The sequence below is a fragment of the Myotis myotis genome, unplaced genomic scaffold (genome assembly GCF_014108235.1).
Source record: "Myotis myotis isolate mMyoMyo1 unplaced genomic scaffold, mMyoMyo1.p scaffold_m19_p_4, whole genome shotgun sequence".
NCBI lineage: Eukaryota > Metazoa > Chordata > Mammalia > Chiroptera > Vespertilionidae > Myotis > Myotis myotis.
This window is the reverse complement of record NW_023416346.1, coordinates 269,456-292,995: the sequence shown is the minus strand read 5'-3', so window position 1 is coordinate 292,995 and position 23,540 is coordinate 269,456. Positions and strand designations below refer to the sequence as shown.

The window sequence follows — 23,540 nt, the reverse complement described above, 5'->3', positions numbered from 1 at the left end:
CTCCCCTGCTGGCCTGATGCCTGAGGGGTCCCAGATTGAAAAGGGTGCAGGCTGGGCTGAGGGACACCCCCCACCCCAGTGCCCGAATTTCATGCACTGGGCCTCTTGTCAAATTGATAAACACTGGTTACCTGTGGGAATAGTTACTGTTAAGGAGATGGGGAAAAGAAATTTTCACTTTTTTATTTTTCAAACTTCATTCTAGTGACATATATGAATAGGGAGCTTATGTTTATATATTACTTTATCAATAAAATATCTATTAAAATGGCTTAATCTTTTTCTGCACTAAAACAGATTAGTTGCTCTGTTGACAAAATCCCAGTGTCCCCTGACTTTTAGGGGTTTCCTCCAGAACAGTTGTTCTCAAAGTGTGACCCTAGCGCAGGGGTGGGCAAACTTTTTGACTGGAGGGCCACAATGGGTTCTTAAACTGGACCGGAGGGCCAGAACAAAAGCATGGATGGAGTGTTTGTGTGAACTAATATAAATTAAAAGTAAACATCATTACATAATAGGGTACGGTCTTTTTTTTTTTTAGTTTTATTCATTTCAAACGGGCCGGATCCGGCCCGCGGGCCGTAGTTTGTCCACGGCTGCCCTAGAGCAACAGCACTGCATCATCTGGGAACCTGGTAGAAATGCAATTTATTGGGTCCCACCCCTGACCTACTGATTCAGCAACCCTATTGGAGTAGGGTCCTGCCAGCTGTGTATTGACACCTTCTCATGTGATGCCTTTCATGAATATCTGAAGGGATTCCCCTGAGAATGCCCTGCAGGCAGTTAGCAAAACTCAACTGGACTTGAGTCCTTAGAAAACAGAGTTAAGGACTAGCCTGAAGAACAAAATTATGGGGCTCTTCTTAGAGAAGAAATCAGAAGAAACTGTATGCAACAGAAGTAACCTTATGTCTCTAAACCCATAAAGTGTAAAGCATTCTGATGCCTCCATTGCTGTGAGAGGGAAAATTTAGCTTCTTTCTTCTGCCTGACTTTCAAATTCCTTCAATCAGGATAAAAGTGTCTTTCTAAAGAACATAGCTAATCTTTGGGAGAAGAGAAATCTCTAGGGCAGCGGTTCTCAACCTGTGGGTCGCGACCCCTTTGGCAGTCGAACGACCCTTTCACAGGGGTCGCCTAAGACCATCCTGCATATCAGATATTTACATGACGGTTCATAACAGTAGCAACATTACAGTGATGAAGTAGCAACGAAAATAATTTTATGGTTGGATCACAACATGAGGAACTGTATTTAAAGGGATAGAAGGTTGAGAACCACTGCTCTAGGGGATACAGTCAGTGAATCCTTCATAGGGAATGAAAAGACAGTCTGCTCTCCCCAATGTGAATGAGTGATTAGATGGTTCTGGCCTTTATGAATGGAATTAATGAACCTTCAGAGGGGCATCAACTTGTACCTTCATTGTAACCTGGTAACCTTTGAAAGCCTGGAGCCGCTTTTTCTTCTCCTCTTCTTGTCCCATACTTATCCAAGTATCTGTAATTAATACATTTCCTCCACGAGCCGCTTCCAATGGATCATTCGTCAGCGACAGCTTGGTACTGTTCTAGAATACACAAGCATGCCAATTAAACAACTTCATGGGACAAAGAAAAGCAATAATAACTTTATTTATAAGGAACATACCTCCTTGGCATACTGCTCTGCCAACTTGATTATACTGGGATCTGGTTCATAACCCTGCAGGGGGAAGAATTTAACTGTTATTTAGGTAATTCTATTATATATACTTTCTTCCATATGCATTATATTCCTTTCAACAACATTCCCAATCTCCTTCACTTCTTTTTGCTTTCAGTTGTAGCACAATCATGTTTAGTAGTATGTAATATTTACATCTTGATCAAATCGTAATAGTGCTTTTGAAAATTTAAAAAGATAACCAGTTCTCCCAATTTTCTTTTATTGTCTTGACCTCTTTAGTCATAAAGACTGAGTGGGGTTGGGGTTCTTTTTAGCTCTTGCTAGCACTCCTTCTTGTTCCTCTAGTAGCTTAAGAAGATCATATACATAATTCCACAACCTTATGCATTTTTTGTCTCAGAGTATTTCCATGAGTTGGTTTTTTTTAAAATATATTTTTATTGATTTCAGAGAGAAAGGGAGAGGGAGAAAGAGAAACATCAATGATGACCAAGCCCGCAGCCCAAGCATGTGCCCTGACTGGACTCAAACCTGGGACTTTCAGTCCGCAGGCCAATGCTCTATCCACTGAGCCAAACTGGCTAGGGCATGAGTTGTTTGGGGTTTTTTAAAATGCTCTTTTGTCTGAAATGCTTTCCCACACCCCCTCCATGTGGAATAACAGTTTCACATATTTCCTCAAATATCTATACTAATAATAGCCTAGGTGGTCCTTGCGCCCTTGCACGTGACGTTGTCACAAGATGGCCATCACAAGATGGCTGCCACAAGATGGCCATGTGCACTGTGGAGGCAGGGCCCAGCGGCCACTCCATGCAGTAAGGCCTGGGAGTCCCGTGGTTCCATGCGGCATGGAGGAGGCGGGTTCCTGGGGTCTCCACTGCCTCATGCGGAGGAGGCAGGTCCTGGCGTAGGAGGCAGGTCACGGCAGGGGAGAGCAGTTGGGGGTGATCAGGCTGGCAGAGGAGGGCAGTTGTGGGCAATCGGGCCAGCAGGGGAGGGCAGTTGGGGGCGATCGGGCTGGCAGGAGAGAAGTTAGGCATCAATCCGGCCAGCATGGGAGCGGTTTGGGGCAAATAGGCTGGCAGGCAGGCGAGCGGATAGGAGCCAACAGTCCCGGATTGTGAGAGGAATGTCCAACTACCGGTTAAACCGGCAGTCAGACATCCCCCCAAGGGGTCCCAGATTGGAGAGGGTGCAGGCTGGGCTGAGGGACACCCCGCCTCCATGCATGAATTCCATGCACCAGGCCTCTAGCTTCCTCATAAAAACCTTCCCTGATCACCCCAGATAAATACTAACACCTTACATGCACACCTTATTCTTTTGCACTGACCAACAAGTGTTGTGAGTGTCAGGCACTTGCTCTGCAATGGCACTTACACAGCAAGCAAACTGTTTTCACTAAAATATATTTGTTTGGGATGGTTTGCTCATAGTAGGGTCAGGACTTGAGGGAGGCAAGCAAGGTGCCTAGAACATAAAATATAAGGAAGTGCTCACAGTCAGAGTCGTGAAAGAACAAATTTTGCATTATAAGGTGCCTAGATTGCACACCCTAGTCTCAACTCTAGATTAGAAGGCATTATTAGAGCAGCTAAAGACCCTCATGCTTTTCCAGAACCCATAGGTAGCCCCTCTACCTCTAATTCTCTCCTTCCAATCTGCTCTGTACATTAAAGCAAGATTTTTTTTTCTCTGAAGCCTCCAATGTTTACTTTGTTTCTTAAGTCAAAGCTGATTAAGAGTATCAAGGCTCCCCACTAGCATCCCCTGCTTCTGTCTGTTTTAAGTCTTCTCAATATCTTACTGCAGGAAATCCAGTCTTATTGCCAACCCTGCACATATCTTGCCCTTTTCTGCCATCACAGACTTTTACCCTTTGTCTCCTCCTGGGCATCTTCAAAGGAACATATCAGCTCCTCCTTTGTCCAAATTCTCGTCCACCTTCATCTCTACAGCCTCCATGTGGAAGTCTTGTCAGTCCAAAAATCATAATTATTCTCACCTTCCTTAATGCTTATTGTTTTCCTGAATTCTTAGCATTGATTATGACTTGGTTTTTATAAATTCTCAGTATGACATTGTGGTGGAAACTGTGAGGTGGCATCCAGATTCCCCATTGTGAATAAAGGACTTACTCCCCGGCTGCTAGGCATGCTATTGAAACATGACTTTCAGCTGTCAGCCCTCTTTGGGCACTGCCTCAGTTGCAGAGATGCACCCAAGGTCACATACCTTTCCAAGGCGAGTGACATTCCATGACTGGTTGACAGGAGGGTATGAAAACCTCACTCCCTCCTCCCAACTCAGGACAGCTCTAAATGGCCATCTCAGATCTAGGACTCTCCATAAGGTCAGTGGAGGCAATTGTTGGCCCTGCATCAGAGCTTGGTTTCTCCCTGTGCTCACTCCTGCTTCCTTTTCCTCCCTCCCACAGGTATTGATCTCAAGGGCATGCCCTAATAAATATCCTGCACAATAAACTGTGTCTCAAAGTCTGCTTCCCAGGAACCTCAAACCATGACAGGTATGTTCAAGTTTATTCATTTTAAATTGTTTTGTTTTGCATGTGATTGTCTACCATAATTCTTTCTTTCATTATAAAAATTCTTGAAGAAAGAAACTATTCAAAGAGAAACCAAGATGGCGGCATAGGTAAACACCTGAATTGCTGCCTTGCACAACCACTTCAAAAATACAACTAAAAGACAAAACGCACATCATCCAGAACCACAGGAAGGCTGGCTGAGTGGAAATTCTACAACTAGAAGGAAAGAGAAAAGCACACTGAGACTCAGAGGAGGTACGGAAGTAAAGTGCAGAGGTACAGAGGCACACGCGGAAAGGGCTGGAAACTGAGGACGCAGTTGTCTTTTTCAATTGGGAGGGAGTCTCAAGCTCCTAATGGCCCTGACTCCAGTTCTGGGTGAGTCTCTGGGGACCCAGACTCATACGGGGAGAAAGTGGACTGTCTGGCATCTGTTGGAACTTGAGGGCAGCTTTCTCTCAAAGGTGCTTGCAGCGATTACCACGGGACACTGAGACCCAGGGCCTCTTAGGGCAGGGCTAAGGATCACCCATATCAGTTTTCTCCACCCTGCTGATTCCCTGAGACCCCGCCCCACCCAAGCTGTGCACAGAGGCTTTTGCATATGAATGGCCTGTCCCTTTCCAATCTAAAATTACCTAACAAACTGCAGCTGGGTCAGAGAGACCCAGAACATCCTAAAGAAGGCCCAAGGCCCCACAGCAGTTTGCATTGCTTCACAGCTGGGCCTCATCTGGGCACCTCCAAACCCCAAACAAAGAAAAGGAATCTACAGATCTCTCCATAGCTCCTGCTGGGTAGCCTCAGGCAGAGGCTAAATTAGCACCTCCTTAGAGATCCAAGAGCCAGTGTACCCAGTGGTCAGAGTGGGACAATCCAGATTACAACTCCTCAGATCCATAAGGGACACACTCAGGGGGAAGACTCAGTGAGCACCAAAGCCCCACTGAAGCAAGTCTTGCCCCATAAGGGTGTCTCCAGAACAGAAGTTCTCCCACCATAGACACAGCTGATTCTCACAGCCCATTGGCCTGGAGGTCAATTCCTCCCAGTGATACTGACAACAATCAAGGTTTAACTACAATAAGACTGTGCACAAAGCCCACAAGGGGGTGCACCAAGAGTGTCCACCTCAGGTAATTGGGGAGGCTGAGCCACTGGGCCCTATAGGACACCTAGCACACAAAGCCGCTCTATCAACACAGGGAAGCATAAAAAATGCAGAAACAAAGAAACATGTCACAAATGACAGAAATGGAGGAAAGCAAACTACTGGATATAGAGTTCAAAACCACGGTTATAAGGTTTTTCAAGAATTTTCTAGAAACCGCAGATAAATTTAGTGAGAGCCTCAAGAAATCTAGTGAGACTGCCAATAAATTTAGTGAGACCCTCAAGAAATCTAGTGAGACACTCAAGGATACGAAAAAGTACCAACTAGAAATTAAGCATACACTGACTAAAACAAAGACTATTATACAGAGATCCAACAGCAGACTAGAGGATCCCAAGAATCAAGTCAAAGATTTGAAATACAAAGAAGCAAAAGACACCCAACTGGAAAAGAAAAAAGAATCCAAAAATATGAAGATAGTGTAAGGAGCCTCTGGGACAACTTCAAGCGAACCAACATCAAATTATGGGGGTGCCAGAAGAAGAGAGAGAGCAAGTTATTGAAAACCTATTTGAAGAAATAATGACAGAAAACTCCCCCTACCTGGTGAAAGAAATAGACTTACAAGTCCAGGAAGTGCAGAGATCTCCAAACAAGGAATCCAAAGAGGACCACACCAAGACACATCATAATTAAAATGCCAAGAGCAAAAGACAAAGAGAGAATCTTAAAAGCAGCAAGACAAAAACAGTTAGTTACCTACAAGGGAGTACCCATACGACTGTCAGCTGATTTCTCAACAGAAACTATGCAGGCCAGAAAGGAGTGGCAAGAAATATTCAAAGTGATGAATACCAAGAACCTACAACCAAGATTACTTTATCCAGCAAAGCTATCATTCAGAATTGAAGGTCAGATAAAGAGCTTCACAGATAAGAAAAAGTTAAAGGCGTTCTCACCACCAAACCAGTATTATATGAAATGTTGAAGGGTATTCTTTACGAAGAGGAAGAAGAAGAAAAAGGTAAAGATAAAAATTATGAACAAATACATATCTATCAACAAGTGAATCTAAAAAGCAAGTGAATAAATAATCTGATGAACAGAGTAAACTGGGGAATATAATAGAATCAAGAGCATAGAAAGGGAGTGGACTGACAATTCTCGGGGGGACAGGGGTGTGGGGGGTGCAGGAAGAGACTGAACAAAAATCTTACACCTATGGATGAGGACAGTGGGGGGGGTAAGGGAAGAGGGTGAGGTGGGAACTGAGTGGTGGGGCGCTATGGGGAGGGAAAGAGGAACAACTGTAGTAATCTGAACAATAAAGATTTAATTTAAAAATAAAATAAAATAAATAAATAAATAAAAAATAAATAAAATTGTAGAGTCTATGAAAAAAAAAGAAACTATTCAGATAATGATGGTGATGGATACAAAATTTTAGCAGCTTTACTACCCTTCAAATAGCCATAAATTTTTGAGCTTTGTTTATTGGAATTTGGGGAAGGATTTTTAGCAAATTATAAAGATTTGCTAATTAGTAACTAATGTTGTGATCAATCATACTGGTAAACATAGATAGAGACTTGGCTATTACTTCATGTGCCTCCTGTCCTAAAAATGTATCCTTCCCTTTGAAGAGCAGGTTTCTATACTCCTTAAGTATAATCATTCTTAGAGAAGGAATCAATAAATACTTAGAGAACCAACAGAGAGGTTTGGAAATTAGAAAATCACCCAACCTTGCATGCACTGGACCATGACTGAGAATACAAAGTGGAATTTTTATTCATAACTCAGCTTTCAAGAGTAAATAACTCATTGGCTTTTACACAATCTTAAAACCAGACGAAGAAGGTGATTAACAAACTCAGTGTGGTCTAAATATTCACTTAGAACAATGTTAAAATCATTACCATCAATAGTTTATGGAGAAATTTTACAATCAAGGACAAAATTGTTTTCTTGAACATGTAAGTTATTCTTTATTGAAGAATGGGAAATAGATTAATTATGGCTTAGAAACTTTTTAATGCTTCTTAAATTTACAATAAATATCCTAGCTCTAGCTTTAAAGGAAATAGGTCTACATATAAATTGCTGGAACAACTTCTACACTATCAGACTTTGCAGAAGACATTTTAAAACTCATTCCCACCAAGAATTAGTCAAGTTTTAGTACTCTTTATCATTTAAATGAGTTTCTGCATACGAACAATACTGAAATTGCTCTGTAATATTGGAATTTTTCCTTTAATGAGAAGAAAACATCTTGGACATGCAATAGAATGTTTCAATCCTATTTCTCCAACAGAATAAATCCTTTCCAAAAACACCTTATAACAAGAAACAATTATTGTTATTGTATGTTTTATCTGTAAAAACTAAATGCTGTAATAGTTATTAATACAAACTAGATTTGTAGAGAGAGTGATGCTGAACAAAAAAGAATTATCTGTTGTGAGAGTTATCTCTCTGAGTCCCAAAAGTTTACTGTAATAGGGTGGCTTACAATATATGCTATTGCCTAGGCCTGCTTTTCTTCTATGGCAAGTAGGTGGAATAGTGTCCTCCAAAAAATTCATTCCCACCCAGATTCTGAGAATATGACCTTATTCAGAAGTAGGGTCTTTTCAGGTGTTACTAGTTAAGATGAGGTCATACTGAATCAGGGTGGGCTTAAATTTAATATGACTTCTATCTTCATAAAGAGGGACATTTGTAAACCAAAACAAAACAAACAAAAAAAAGCAAGGAATACCTAGGGCAGCTGTGGGCAAACTAGGCCCGCGGGCCGGATCCGGCCCATTTGAAATGAATAAAACTAAAAAAAAAAAAAAAAGACCGTACCCTTTTATGTAATGATGTTTACTTTGAATTTATATTAGTTCGCACAAACACTCCATCCATGCTTTTGTTCCAGCCCTCCGGTCCAGTTTAAGAACCCATTGTGGCCCTCCAGTCAAAAAGTTTGCCCACCCCTGACCTAGGGCCACCAGAAGTGGGAAGAGAAAAGGAAGGATCCTTTCCTAGAGGCTTCAAAGGGAGTGTGGCCCTACCAAACACCTTGATTTTGGACTTCTAGTCTCTAGAATGAATAAGGAAACAATAAATTTCTGTTCTTTTAAGCCACCCAAGTTGTGGTAATTTGTTAACAACTGCAGATTAAGGCAGCAGGGTGTGTTGACTCAAACTGGTCCAGCAAGAGCACCTGTGGGATCAAGCTGAAGTTCCCTTCTGTGAGGCAGTGCCTGCCGTGGCACTAGGGTTTGCAAATTATCCTCATTTGCCTGGTACTCTCCCAGTTTTTAGCACTGATAGTTCCATGTCCCCAGAAATCCCTACTCCTGGGCAAACCAGGATGGTTGATCACAGTAAATAACATTCTTGCTTAGATTCTTCCCTTTCTCTGTTCTGCTCCCCCTGTCCCCCTACAGATTTTTTAAGGAGCACTTCCTTAATAAATCACTTCATCTCATCATTTAGGCATTTTACCATCTCATATCATCACAAAAAGAAGGGGAGGACAGTACAATAAGATATTTTGAGTGAGAGAGAGAAAGATACCACATTCACATAACTTTTATTACATTATACTGTGATAATTGTTCTATTCTATCATTAGTTATTGTTTTTAATCTCTGACTGGGACTAATTTATAAATTAAACTTTATCATAGATATGTATGTATGTATGTATGTATGTATAGGGGAAAAAACTGTTTAAAGAATTCAGTTCTTTCTGTGGTGCCAAGCATCCACTGGGAATCTTGGAACATATCTCCCACAGATAAGGGGGAACTACAGTATTAGAAAAATGATAGCATTCTAGCCATGCCTTGTGAATTCTACACTGTCTGAATTGTATTGCTTTCTTCATCCTTTGTGGTAGCAATACACAAGGATACCAGTCATCAGTATGGCTGGTTTCAGGGCATTCGAGGAGATAATTCAGACATGCTTTTATAGACTCAAAGTATGAAAGGCATTAGCCAAGGCTATCTCTTATTATAGAGTTGGCAAATTGGGCACCCAAGAAACCAAATAGCTATAACAGACGGGCTAGTAACATGACCTAAATTTTATGGCCTCACCTGTGCTCTTGAATGGAATAGAGGTTTGTTTTTCTTGGGTAATTACATCTGGGGATGACTTAAGGTGGGGGGTAGTTTCCAGGCAGAAAGTTTCCCTACCTTTGGAGTAGCTGCCTGGATGTGCATTCCGAATTTGGCTGCGCTCATCATTATGGAGTGCAGGATGTTGTTCCCGTCCCCAATCCAGCTAAGGGTAAGGCCTTTCAGAGAGCCATAGTGTTCCTAAAAGGCAAGAAATGGAGGAGATTATACCTGGGAAGAAATTAACTTATATGAAACAATTATTATGGTTAAAATAAAAAAAATCTTCACCCCAATTTTAATGCTTTGTTGGAATAATATCAATGTATAATCACCAAAAATAGTAAGATGTCCTAATATCTTAAATCAAGACATCATATGAACTCATATAAATACTCATATTTTCAAACTTTTCAAATCTGAATCTTTGTTGCATTCATTTATTCATTCATTCAACAAATTAAGCATCATCCATGTCTACTTTCCTTGGCCCTATAAATATAACAATGAATAAAGGAGAAAAAAAATCACTGCCTTATGGAGCTTACATTAGCTGGTATAAGAAAGGGGAAATACAATGTATCTAGAAGAGTGTAACATGATAGTTGAGTATGTTTACATGTTTGTAAAGTTGGAAAACATGCTCATTATTAATCTTAACTATTTACACATATGGACATGTGTAGCTAAAGTATAAACACATGCCTTGAAATAATAAATACAGACATCAGGATAATAATTTCCTTGTGGGGTGGGAGGAAATGAGATCGGTAAGAGTTAAACAGTCAGCTGATTTAGATTCCATGCTCTTAATAAGCTGCTATTTACTCATTCAGCTCTCACTTTGAGGATCTCCTACATGAAGGTATTGCACCAGGTCATGCAGGGGACAATATGATGAATAGGACATTTCACTGTCCCTCGATGAATTTATAATCTAGTAATGATAAAGCCCCAGGGCAAAGCATTCAATTTTCTGGCATATATGTAAAGCCACATTCACAAATAGCCACTTGGTATCTAACATCATTATATCATCCTTTCTGCATGAATCTTATCCACATCACCAATGAGTTTCATTATTAGTTTAACTTCACATTTATATTCAAATGAGGAGGAATATGGACCTATCCAGTTTTCCCTCTTTCCCCAGAATAGTCCATAGACACAGAAACCATGGTTTTCAGCATTCCCAAAACTATGTAGAATGGCTGTGGCAAAACAAACGAGATAAATCTTTTAAAGTTATTCAAGTTCCTAAATTGGGGGTACATGGCTAAATTTGAGCCTCAATTCTATGTATTCTGCATGTCCTTAACTCCAGTCTCATCCATTTATTAAAATGATGGAAGTAGCCTTCTTCTCAGAAAGTGATTTCATAATTGGCCATTTTGAATATTGAAAGCACACTCCATCAGTTTTCACTCCCAAGCAACTCAGTCTGAAGTATGGAGGATTACATTAAGCTTTTCTGTTATGTATGTTCCAGCATTCACGATTCATCCATTGTGTTAGATATGGGACCAAAAAGCAAAAGGATTGAAAGAACAGGGGATAAGAGAAATGCTTTTCCACACCCCTTCCATGTGGAATAAGTTTCACACACACACACACACACACACACACACACACACACACACACGCACATTGTTTTTAACAATGCCTTATTCCTTGAATAGCTAGTATACAGACATGCTATAATTCATTACCAAAATTATATTTGAAAACAAAACACCAATACTATGATAAAAATGGTTCTACTTAGAGCTAGTCTCTCTTGTAAAAGGCAAGGAAATAAGCCAACCTGGAGCGTGAGGTAGTCAGCCAGGATCTGGATAGGATGGTACAAATCTGACAGCCCATTGACGATGGGAATGGATGCTTCTTTAGCCAGGATGTCCAGATCTGATTGTTTATACACTCGAGCCAACACTGCATCTGTCATGCTAGATAAGACACTGCAGCAAACCAAGAAAAGATTATCTAAGTTAATTATGCTTACTAATTCTTTCTTTAATACAGAATCTTAAACAGTAATAAGAAATGCTAATAAATTAGAAGTTTTACTAAGTTACAACTACCCATCATCACAACAGATTTAAACGATAATATTAAATGCGTAGTCATTACAGAAGTCAAATGTTGTTCCACTGATGTCATAAATAGTGACCACTAATTTTACTATTTTTTAGAGATAAGAAATCAATTGTTGGACTTGCAGTCATAGTGATGAATTATCTTTATATATAAAAGCATAATATGTAAGTCGATTGGACAGTGGAATGACCAGTCGCTAGGATGCACACTGACCACCAGGGAGCAGATGCTCAATGCAGGAGCTGCCCCCAGCCTGCAGGCCCCGATTGCCCAATGGGGAACGGGGAACTGGGGGTGGCAGTGGACGCTGGCAGCGCCAGGCCAAGGTGGGTGGGAGCTAGTGGGGCTCTGATCACCCTGCCGGTTGTCACATAGAGGGCAACTGGCTTTGGCAGTGGGGGGTGGGGCCAGCTGCCGGTAGCTGGGGAAGGTTGGCTCTGATCACAGGCCAGGCCTAGGGCCCCTACCTGTGCACGAATTTCATGTGCCAGGCCTCTAGTAATTATAAGTAGCAGTTGGTAAAGTTAACAGAGAAAATACCCAAAAGAAGATATACAAAGAAATATTAATGACCTGGAATGAAGCTAATTTTCTTTTGCACCATCCCACAGATAATTATACATTTTCACTATCAAATTAAAAGTACCAGTGTGGTAGCCATGGAGGTGCACACACAGATTGCCTTACAAGAGAGAGCCTTCTGGGAGGAGTGGCATTAGCTAACAGCCCTAGATGCTATACCTTCAGAATGCACTGCAGCATTCCTGCCAAGGCCCCACTTTCCCCAGGCTGTTCCCACCAATGACTGAGCATGGTGGGGGTATGAGAGGTGGGCCATTCTGCCTGACAGGACACTTTTCTGATAGGCAGTCAGAAAAGTGAGGCTCCTCATCAGCCTGGCTGAGAATTCCTCAGAGCTTCACTCTGATGTTCTTTCTATCCTACTCTTTCCTTCCTTCTCTCCCTTCACTGGGGTCAGACCTGCATCACCCCCTAAAGGCTCTCCCTGGCTAATCCTGCTTCCTCTCCCCTTAATCTTTTACAAGTGTTTCCCCAATACATCTCTTGCATGCCTAATTACATCCAGTAAACTTGAATTGACACAGCCAGCATTTAGCCCTTGTCCCTGCACTCTGGTTAGTTATCAGCATCTCTGCAACATCATACAACACACACACACACACACACCCCTACCAAGAAAGCAACACAAATAAACTCATGGCCACAAATTCAAACAATTCATTGAAAGATGGATATTATCATTTTATAGCTGAAGGACCTGAGACATAGAGAGCTGAACTAACTTGCCCTGAATCACACAACCAATGAAGGTGGGGAAGTTCAGATTCAAATCAAAGTCAGTTCAACTCAAAAGTTCATGTTCTTACCATTACAACACATGACCTCAAATTTGCAGATGAATTGAGTTAAAATATTGTTTTTTTATTTAAGAGAATTCCTCAAAACAGAGGCTTCTAATCATTTCAGTTTTAAGAAACGATTCTTAATTTCTTAATGACAAAACTTTTTAGAAATCCTCATGATAGCATTTATATCAAACATAGAGTCATTATTATAAGGTATTCAGTTAGTCTTGGATTCTAAATCTAACTGTAACAGTAGCTGTTTGGCTTTGGACATTTTTTTAAATTTAACTATGGTTTAGTTTCTTCATCTGTAAAACCATAATAATAATATCTCCCATTGGGTTATTGTTAGTATTACCTGAGATAACCCATATAAAATGCATGGTCATAAAGAAAAAGCAAATAAATACATATATGTTAGTATCTTCACTCAATAAAAGAACATTTTGAAACCAAAAAAAGGTCTGAATGACCTAATTTCAACGAATGATCCTTGAAATTGAATTAGCTTTATAAAATTCAATAGTTTGTCTTTATTTTTATTTGACCACTTCTGATGAAAACTTCCCATGACAGGGCATCAGTGGAAGTGTCAGGTTTTGGGAACCAGTGCTCTGAATTATCTAAGCAACCCCCCCACACACACACACACCAAAAATCAAGTGATGGCAGCCCAGAAAGACAGGATTTTGTACATAGTGTCATTGGCAGGGAGTGTTTTCCAATTCAATTGAAGGAAAAAGGGCATCTCAAATCCTAAAAAATGAATAATCTACTCCCATAAGGCCCCCTCCTTAGAATAATCAGCACTCTGACCTATTGGACGCCCTAAGGCAATGGTTTGCAAACTACTAAGCTCCTGAAATAGGGTAGAGTTTGTGTCTTTTTACTCTTACCAAGTTTCCCAAGTAACTCAGATAACCTTCCAAAGTTAGAGAACCACTGTCCTAAGACATAGGATAATATGTTAAAAGAATTTTAAATTTTTACTTCTTTCTTCAAGTTCTTAATAAATATTCCCTTCTCAGTTCAGGTACTGATGCTTCATACTATAGAATGCAGGTTTTTAACTTTATTATAGGAAAGTAATGTGGATGGAGGTAGATAGCTGAAAAAAGGAGATGCTAGGGGACCAACTGGAGAAATCAATGCTCTATATACATGAGATAGCCCAAAACCTCCTAGAACAGAGATCCTCATATTGGGTGTATATTGGTATCATCAATAGAGGTGTAAAAAAATCCTGATGCCATATTCTGCCTTTTGGAGGGTTAAATCAGAAGTTATGGTGAAGGATTCACATCAATATTTTTAAAGCTCCCCAAGTTATTCCAACGTAAAGACAAAGCTGAGAACCATTGTCTTAGAAATATAGATAGAGACAGGGGGAGGGAGGAAAGGAGCTATTCTAATGCTGAATGGAACAATGGGTCAATGTATAGGAAGAAATTCTTAGCAGTTACTGAAATTACATGTTATAAGAAAAGTAAAAATAACAACATGTGTTTTACTGAAAAAAAAATGAGATCTTATACACTTGTAAAAGAAGTACTGTATTGTCCTTTCATCTCAGTCACTACCAACAAAAATCCCATTGAAGCCACAATACCTATAATCTTTTACCCCAACACTTGTAAGCATCTCTAGTGCCCAGATTTTGATCTTACTACTGTTTTATAAGAAAAACCAACAACCGAGAAACCATTAGAAGATATTCAATTCCAAGTCCTTGGGCAAGATAAAATCAGTATAGTCTGTATACTGATGCTGCCAGAAGCAAAAGAAATTTTTAAAATGGCAGGGGCATTTCTAAAAAGTAAAAAGAATCAACTTAAACGGAATCCCATTATCAAGTTGCGATCATTAAATGAAACAAGGTATGGCTGTAAAAGGCCATGTTGCTCATAAGGAAAGAGTAACAATAAATTTACAAAAATATAATTCCAATATCAAAAAAGGAAGACTATTACCATGCACATTTAAATTTATTTTTTTAATGTAGGAAAGTGTTTATATATAACTATCTTATATAATAAACACCTAATATGCTAAGTATCCAGTCGTCTGGTTGTCCATTCAACCAATCAAAGCATAATATGTTAATGATATGCTAAGGCTGCTCAACCACTCACTATGACGTGCACTGAACACCAGGGGGAAGACGCTCCAACCGATAGGTTAGCTTACTGTTGGGGTCCGGCCAATCAGGACTGAGCGAGGAGTGGGCCTAAGCCATCAGTCAGACATCCCCCAAGGGCTCTCAGACTGCGAGAGGGTGCAGGCCGGGCTGAGGGACCCCCTCACGGGGTGCATGAATTTCGTGTACTAGGCCTCTAGTATAAACATAGATATTTTGGGGGGTTTTGTTAAATATATTTCTGTTCATAAATTATAAATGTATACTCTTTTTAATCTGTGTAAACCACAAAGAATTAACATAACTTATAATTCAAAGAGTCCTAGAAATAGTAGAAACTACCATAGGTGGATAGGCTCACCAACATTTATGGTCTTATATAAAGTGAAGTACAAGAGGAGTCCAGCAGTTAACTAGTACCTGTTGCCATATATAATTTACAATTACAAAGATAATACAGCCATTCATTCCAAAATTCTAACTTAGTTAACTGTCCTGAAGACGAAATCTAAATTTTCAAACTCACTTTCCTATCTCTTTGGGCATCAAACCTCTTGATAACCCAACTCAGTATAACACAATGCCAATGAAAAAGGTATATATTCTTAAATATTTAAATTAGTACAGGTTAATATATCATGAAAATATTACAATGTATCATGTACTGCCACAGATTAAAACAAAAACAAGTTAAAGAATACCTCATTTTTTAATTTCTTTTGAAAACTTAGAATTTATATGAAAAATAGGAATAAGGACCTGTGGTAGACAGAATAAATCACCTCCCCAAAGATGTACACGTCCTAATCCCCAGAACCTATGAATATATTACCTTACGTGGCAAAAGAAATTTTGCAGATGTGATTAAATTAAGGGTCTTGAGATAGATTATCCTGGGGTGGGCCCAATATAATTACAAGGTCCTTAAAAGAGAGAGGTCATCCTGTGATCCCTCTTCTAGGAATATATCCCAAGAAACCAGAAACACCAATCAGAAAGGATATATGCGCCCCTATGTTCATAGCAGCACAATTCACCATAGCTAAGATCTGGAAACAGCCTAAGTGCCCATCAGTAGATGAATGGATTAGAAAACTGTGGTACATCTACACGATGGAATACTATGCTGCTCTAAAAAGGAAGGAACTCTTACCATTTGCAGCAGCATGGATGGAACTGGAGAGCATTATGCTAAGTGAAATAAACCAGTCAATGAAGGAAAAATACCACATGATCTCACTCATTCATGGATAATAGAGACCATTATAAACTTTTGAACAATAATAGATACAGAGGCAGAGCTGCCTCAAACAGATTGTCAAACTGCAGCAGGAAGGCCGGGGAGGGTTGGGGGGCAGGAGGTAGGGGGGTAAGAGCTCAACTAAAGGACTTGTATGCATGCATATAAGCATAACCAGTGGACATAAGACATTGGGGGATAGGGGAGGCTAGGGGACTGTCTAGGGCGGGGGGATAAAATGGACACATATGTAATACCCTTTGTAATACTTTAAGCAATAAATAAAAAAATAAAAATTAAAAAAAAAAGAGAGAGGTCAAAAATGAGAGAAGAGGCTAGCTAGGAACATAACCCTATAGGTTCATTTTAGACCTCTGTCTGCCAGAAGTTTGTAAGATATTTATGTTGTTTTAAGTCACTAATTTTCTGGTTATTTGTTAAAGCAGCAATTGCAAATCAATATAGAGCCCATGATAAAAAGTCAAAACTATGTGATAAAAATATTTCACCTTAGGCCAGCACCTTGAGTTTAATTCATCTTGAAGTTAGGAACCAATTCCCAAAACCCAATCAAACTTATGTGGTCAGCAACGCATTTAAGTTGCATTCCTTGCCTAGAAAGATTATTATTTTTTCTTTCAGTCGGGTAAAATTACATATATAAACCCTGGAAATGTATAAAAATAGTCTCTTATAGAATTCCAGAAAAACCAGCAGTGTATAGAAATTTAAATTCCAGAACCATGCTATATAATAAAAGAGAAACATGCAAATTAACCATCCCTCCACTATGCTCAAGCCACACCCACCAACCACGCCCACCAGCCAATCAGGAATGAGTGTGCAAATTAACCCAACTAAGATGGCAGCGGCCACAGAGCTGGAGTGAGCAGGAGGCTTGGGTTGCCCCTGGTGATGGAGGAAGCCAAGCTTCCTGCCTGCCCTGGCCCACCCAGGGCTCCGCTCAAGGCTATAAAGTTTCAATTATAGAAGATAAATAAATCCCAGAAGAAAGAAAGAAAGAAAGAAAGAAAGAAAGAAAGAAAGAAAGAAAGAAAGAAAGAAAGAAAGGAGAGGCTTGGAACTTGGGTTGCCAGGGGGCGTGGCCAGCCTGCAAACAGCCATCAGCCCCTCACCCAGGCTGGCCAGGCACCCCAGTGGGACCCCCACCCTGATCCGGGACACCCTTCAGGGCAAAGCAGCCAGCCCCCACTCGTGCACCAGGTCTGTATCTTATATAATAAAAGGGTAACAGCAGAACGACTGGGAATGACTGGTCTCTATGACACACACTGACCACCAGGGGGCAGAAGCTCAATGCAGGAGCTGCCCCCTGGTGGTCAGTGCGGTCCCACATGGGGGAGCTCTGCTCAGCCACAAGCCAGGCTGATGGCTGCCAGTACAGCGGTGGTGGTGGGAGCCTCTCCTGCCTCCTCAGCAGCGCTAAGGATGTCCGACTGCAGCTTAGGCCAGTATTATAGCTTTTTAAAGCATTCCTTTCAATGTGACAGTGATTCACTTTCTGTTGAGGACCATGACTCATTCACAAATTCCTCTATAATCTCTATTATTTGAGTTACCAGAATGACAATGATTTGAAACCTTTCGTGTTGCTGCAGCGGTGTGTGCATATATGCTTTATAATGCTTAAATGGTGCCTCCCAAATTCCACCTGGAAACTCAGAATGTGACCTTATTTGGAAGTAGGATCTTTGCAAATACAATTAGTTAAGATGAGGTCATACTGGAATAGTGTGAGCCCTAAATCCAATAACTGATGTCGTGATAAGAGGAGAAAATACAAGTAAACAAAGAGGCAGAGTTTGGAGTGCTGCATCTATAAACCCAGAATTGCCAAGGATTTCTGGGAGCAACCAGAAGCTAGGAAAAAGCAAAGAAGGATCCTACTGACACATTGAATTTAGACTTCTAGAGTCCAGAACTGTGAGAGGCTAAATTTCTGTTGTTTTAAGTCACCAAGTTTGTGATAATTTGTAGCCCTAGGAAACTAATATTGTGGTTTGTGCTCATTTTCCTTTCTACTAGTTTTACATCAACAGAACACACTTTAGCAATCATCACCATGAGTAAATTACATTTATAAGGAAAGTAATTAGAGTAGAACAATGTTACATTATTTTTTTTATATTAAGCTTTTCATACACATAGTTCCTGAAGCTGCATTATGAAGTACTATATGAAAATGAAAATGATTGTGAAGCTATTATGCACCTTTCAATAGTGGACTCAGAGCATTAGACAGGAACAGCTATCATTATGGAAGAAACAGAAAGCTTTGAAACTGGAGTGTTAATATCTTTCTGATGTTCCTAAATTCCAACTGATTTAAAACTTTTAAAAAATCAGTGATCTGAGTCATGCTAAGGTGTCACATCTAAAGCAAGGCGGGGAAAAAAAGAATATCCAACTCAACCCCAGCAGAGCATCAGAGAATTGACAACATCTGAAAATACCATAATACCTGAAGCAAATTTAACTGAATATATATGTATATGTTTTGTGTCTCCTGATATGTTAGGGGGTAGAGAACAGTTGTTAAGAGATACTTTTCAAAAGAGAGAAGTGAGCAACAATTTATTCTATCTGATGGGAGTCTGGCTCTATAGGGACCCACAGTGAACTGAGGACACACAATTCAAATCTTAAGACTATCCTCTCATGGATGTAGAATATATTCCCTTACTAGTTAAAGTATATCTAGGTAAAGGAAAGTTAGAAAAAAACATCCAAAGGAGAGAGCGTATCCCTGTTGTGAAAAAAGAACATAGTAGTCCTGACATGGCTCTCTTCAGTCTGCTTACCAGGTTGGCCCTTAGCTAGTCTCTGAAAACTTGGACTTTCGAAGAATTTGCCCACAATATTTGGAAGAATAAACAGGTTTTATTATTTTAATCAAGAAAGAAAAAAGAGCCCTAACCGGTTTGGCTCAGTGGATAGAGCGTTGGCCTATGGACTGAAGGGTCCCAGGTTTGATCCCCAGTAGGAGGTGTGCAGGAGGCAGCTGATCAATGTTTCTCTCTCATCAATGTTTCTAACTCTCTATCCCTCTCCCTTCCTCTCTGTAAAAACTCAATAAAATATATTTTTAAAAAATAAAGAAAAAAGTAACACATTATATTTTGAATGTGTATTTAACTTTTTTACTCCTTGATCTGATTTTATTTCCCCTCCCTTTAGTGGCTGAGGCAGGACCAACTTGTAAGGGTCCTCAAAATAGCCAGACAGTCAGATGGAGAATCAAGTCCATCAATTATTGACAAGTAGGCACTAGTCTCTTTATTTCAAAGGGCCAGCACTGTTGTTTAAACATTATCTAATCTACTTGCATCTTACAAAGTTTAATTTCTACGAAAAGCAAGGACACAATTGCTATGGACTGAACAATGCATATTGGCAGATAGATGTCATTAAGATTTACTTCCTTCCATCTCCTGTTCAATTGCTCTGTGAAAGGCAGTGGGTTTCTCTTGTCTTCTTCAATTTAGATTTATGGAATTTCTGAATCTCAGCAATATCTTGTTTGTCATATATTTTGGCAGATCAAGTAGTAATGAGATACACAAAAGAAAGTCGGATTTCCACAGTGGCTATTCTACCTTAACTTCTGACATTTCCATCTCCCATTGCAGCCTCACTAACCTTATTATCCTTCTCCTTGTACCCTGATGAATTCCTCTTACCCCTCCTTAACTGCACCTGTTCTCAAGATTCAGCCTTCGGCAGTTCTCCTGCTATGAGACCCTGTAGGTCATTTTCTATCACTGAACTTATACTGCTATTTCCCCAGCTTTCAACTTTACTCAAGGTCTTTATCTCCAATGGTCTATGACAATTTATTTGTATTTGGAGGTACAGCCTTTAATGAAATATGTCCAATACCTAATCTATCACCTTCTCCTGAAAGCAGAAATTTCTTTCATTTTCTTCTTCTAATACATACATAAATATTTTAATAATACTTAATCTGAAATAATTTTGTCTCCACTATCAATGTACCCTTTGTAATCACTTATCATGAAGCCATATAAATAGTTTAACTGTCTCTTATTTACCATTCCCTTCACTAATGTGCTAGCATAGATTGAAGCACAAGAGCCCAGAATTACAACACAACCTTTCAATTCAGAGTCTCTCAAAGTGTGGTTCAGCCACTGTTGCAGCTAAATCATTTCAGGAGCTTATTAAAATATAGATGCTCATATGAACCCTAACCTTCAGAATTATAAATTATCTCTCCACCTCCTATCTCCACCCCAATCCAAATTACACTGCAACTGTCTACACGTGGTTTACATTGGGACACACCTCTATTTGAGGACTACCACTTTGTATTTCATATATTTGCATGCATTTGAGAGCATAAAGTTAAACTTAAGAATCAGAACTCCCTCACATTTTAGAAAAGGAAATTAAGATCCAGAGATATTTTCAAGCCATGCAGAAAAGAGTTAAGATTGAAAGCCTGATTACTATCTTTTGAACGCACTGCTTGTAAGATGCCTCTATGTCTAGGAACTTTGGTTTAGACCGCGTTTCCACCATTCCCAGGCCTGATAAGAGTTGCTTGATGTGCCAAAACTGTTTTTACAAACAATATGGTTTAAATTAAACACCTGCTGCCCTAGCTGGTTTGGCTCAGTGGATAGAGTATTGGTCTGTGGACTGAAGGGTCCCAGGTTTGATTCCAGTCAGGGGCACATGCCCAGGTTGTGGGCTCGACCTCCAGTGTGGGATGCTCAGGAAGCAACCAATCAATGATTCTCTATCATCATTGATGTTTCTATCACTCTCTCCCTCTCCCTTTATCTCTGAAATGAGTAAAAATATATTTTTTAAAAAATAAAAATAAATAAACACCTTCTTTCCTCCTGGGATTCTGGGATTTGGGTAAATGTCAAACAAAGGATGCTATGTGACCATCCCCCAGTAAAACCACCAAGTACTTACTGTCTAAGAAGATTCCCTGGTTGACAACATTTTGCATGTGTTGTGACAACTTATTATCAATGGAATTAAGCACATCCTGAGTGACTCCACTGGGAGAGGACTCATGGAAGCTTGCACCTGGTTTCCCTTGAACTTTGCTCCATGTGTCTTTTCCCTTTGCTGCTTATGATTGGTATACTTTCACTGTAATAAATCACAGCCATGGGTATGATCATATTTTGAGTGCTGTGAATCCTACCGGTGAATCATCAAACATGGTGGTGGTCTTGGGGACCTCATGACACAGAAGCAAATGATTTTCATAACGTATTTCACTGACCCTCTCATGGGATGTTTCGAAGAGGCAGTACTCAAAACAGCGTAGCCTTAAAAACACAGCATGCTTTAACTGCTGATTTAGCTGCTAAGTCTGAATCATGGTTTCATTGTCTATAAAATTGGGCCAATAATTACTTTGTAAGTTTTTTACAAAGATTTAGAGATAATAGTACAAGAGGTCTATGGTATATACCCTTTAAGGAGGAGTTATTATTTGCATTCATAGTCTTTTGGATAAGATGGAAGGATAAGAAGGAATTCTATGGTTCAAATTTTATGTATCCATATATACACGTAGCAATGGATCTAATTACATATGTAGACTAAAAGGTCCCAAACATGTTGGAACTTGTAAGCAGATTGGTTTTTCTCAGGATCTGTGTAGAGCATCTCTGACTAAAAACTTGTGATGGGAATTGTGTACAGAGCAAACACACACAAAAACATGTTTATACTCATCCTCATCTTTCAACCCATGCTTGGCTACTTGTCTCTTGTTTTGGGGGTCCTGCCCACTCCACTGATTTCTGGGCCCTGACCTCTTTCTGGCTGCCAATCTGCACTCCTTAACCATTTATTGGATGCTTAGCTGTTCTTACAACTGTACCCTTTTCAAACCACTAGTTCACACATGACTGATTTACCATCAGTCACTTGGTCCTATATGGAAGATCCCCACTGAAACTCTATCTTGGCTGTGACCCTGACTTCATCTCTTGACCAGCTTGTTATATTTGCTCTTGAATAAAGTATACTTCATTTTTGTGAAAGGAGAATTATTGGGCAAATATAATCCCAGTCAGTGGCAGCATATTTGGAAGAAAACCTCATTTGTGTTTATTTATTCTTTTTGTTCAACACTTCTTAATACTAGCATTGTCTCATCTGAAATAATGTAACAGAAATATTTAAAGTTGGTTTATTTCAAATCTCTTCAGCTACCATAAAAAGGAGGCAGTGTCTGCAAGGAGTTGCTTTATGGCACATCGTTTTCAGAAAAACAAAACAAAGCATTAATCTTCCATATCAAGGTTAAAATATCTAAACAAAGACATTTGCTTTGTATTTCTCAACCAGACATGATATAATGTTGAGAGTACTGCATGGGGAATCAGTGGCCCCTATGTTTCAATCTTCAGTATAGTTGCTACAAGCCTTTCCCCACCTCTATTTCATCTGGGTAGGGGTGAGCTGCTAGAAATTGTCAACAGTATGTGAGTAGAAGTGATTGTTCCACTTCCCTGCTAAGGTGGCTTTGAAGCAAGTATCTGGTCTCCATGCTTTCTTCCCCTAGCTCCTGGCTGGATGTTGACATCCAGGGTGACCTTAGAGGCCACATGTTGAAGATTGTAGAGCCACTCTCATTCAGAGTCTCTCAATAGCCACATAAATAATTATCCCTTTCCTCTTACCAATCAGGAACATCCACACTATGTTAAGCCATTGAGATTTTGAGATTTTGTATTTATAGTAGTTAGTATGACCCTAATTAAGTTGATTCACATCTTTATGTGAATCTCTTTGGGTTGTTATAAGGATTAAATGAGTTAGACCAATGCTGACACATAATAAATGCTCAATAAATATTTGCTATTAATATTAATATGAGCTTTAATGCTAAGTAGATATGAGTCATTGACTGTGTCCATTTCCCAGGACCTCAATTTCTTCAATTGTAAAATGTAAGGGTCATGCTTGATGATTCCTAATTTTCCCTAAATTTGAAATTGTATGATTGGTACAGAGGACACTGAGAGAGAAAAGCATATTTTCTTTTTGAAATGTATCCATTAATTTTGAAATAATATTTGAAGCTAAGAAGATTTACAAACCGGGCTGTGTCCGTGAGACTTTCATTCACACCCAAGTGAATGTCTTGTGTGGTAAGAAAACAAGGGTGTCCTCCCAAAAGTGCAAAGCCTACAATAAAAGAAAGAGAAAAAATGCATTTTGAAAAAA

At 39.7% G+C, this 23,540-nt stretch overlaps 1 protein-coding gene across 1 annotated transcript in view; it reads right to left on the bottom strand.

The window, feature by feature from the left end:
- The window catches only part of OTC (ornithine carbamoyltransferase), a 48,304-nt gene that overhangs the window by 9,233 nt on the left and 15,531 nt on the right, over positions 1-23,540 (bottom strand). Inside the window, exons 4-8 of the mRNA XM_036306158.1 lie at positions 23,414-23,501; positions 11,259-11,412; positions 9,533-9,655; positions 1,655-1,708; positions 1,425-1,574 (exon numbers count right to left, since the gene is read on the bottom strand). Of these exons, the coding sequence (XP_036162051.1) occupies positions 1,425-1,574; positions 1,655-1,708; positions 9,533-9,655; positions 11,259-11,412; positions 23,414-23,501 (569 nt within the window). The remainder of the gene's footprint in view (positions 1-1,424; positions 1,575-1,654; positions 1,709-9,532; positions 9,656-11,258; positions 11,413-23,413; positions 23,502-23,540) is intronic.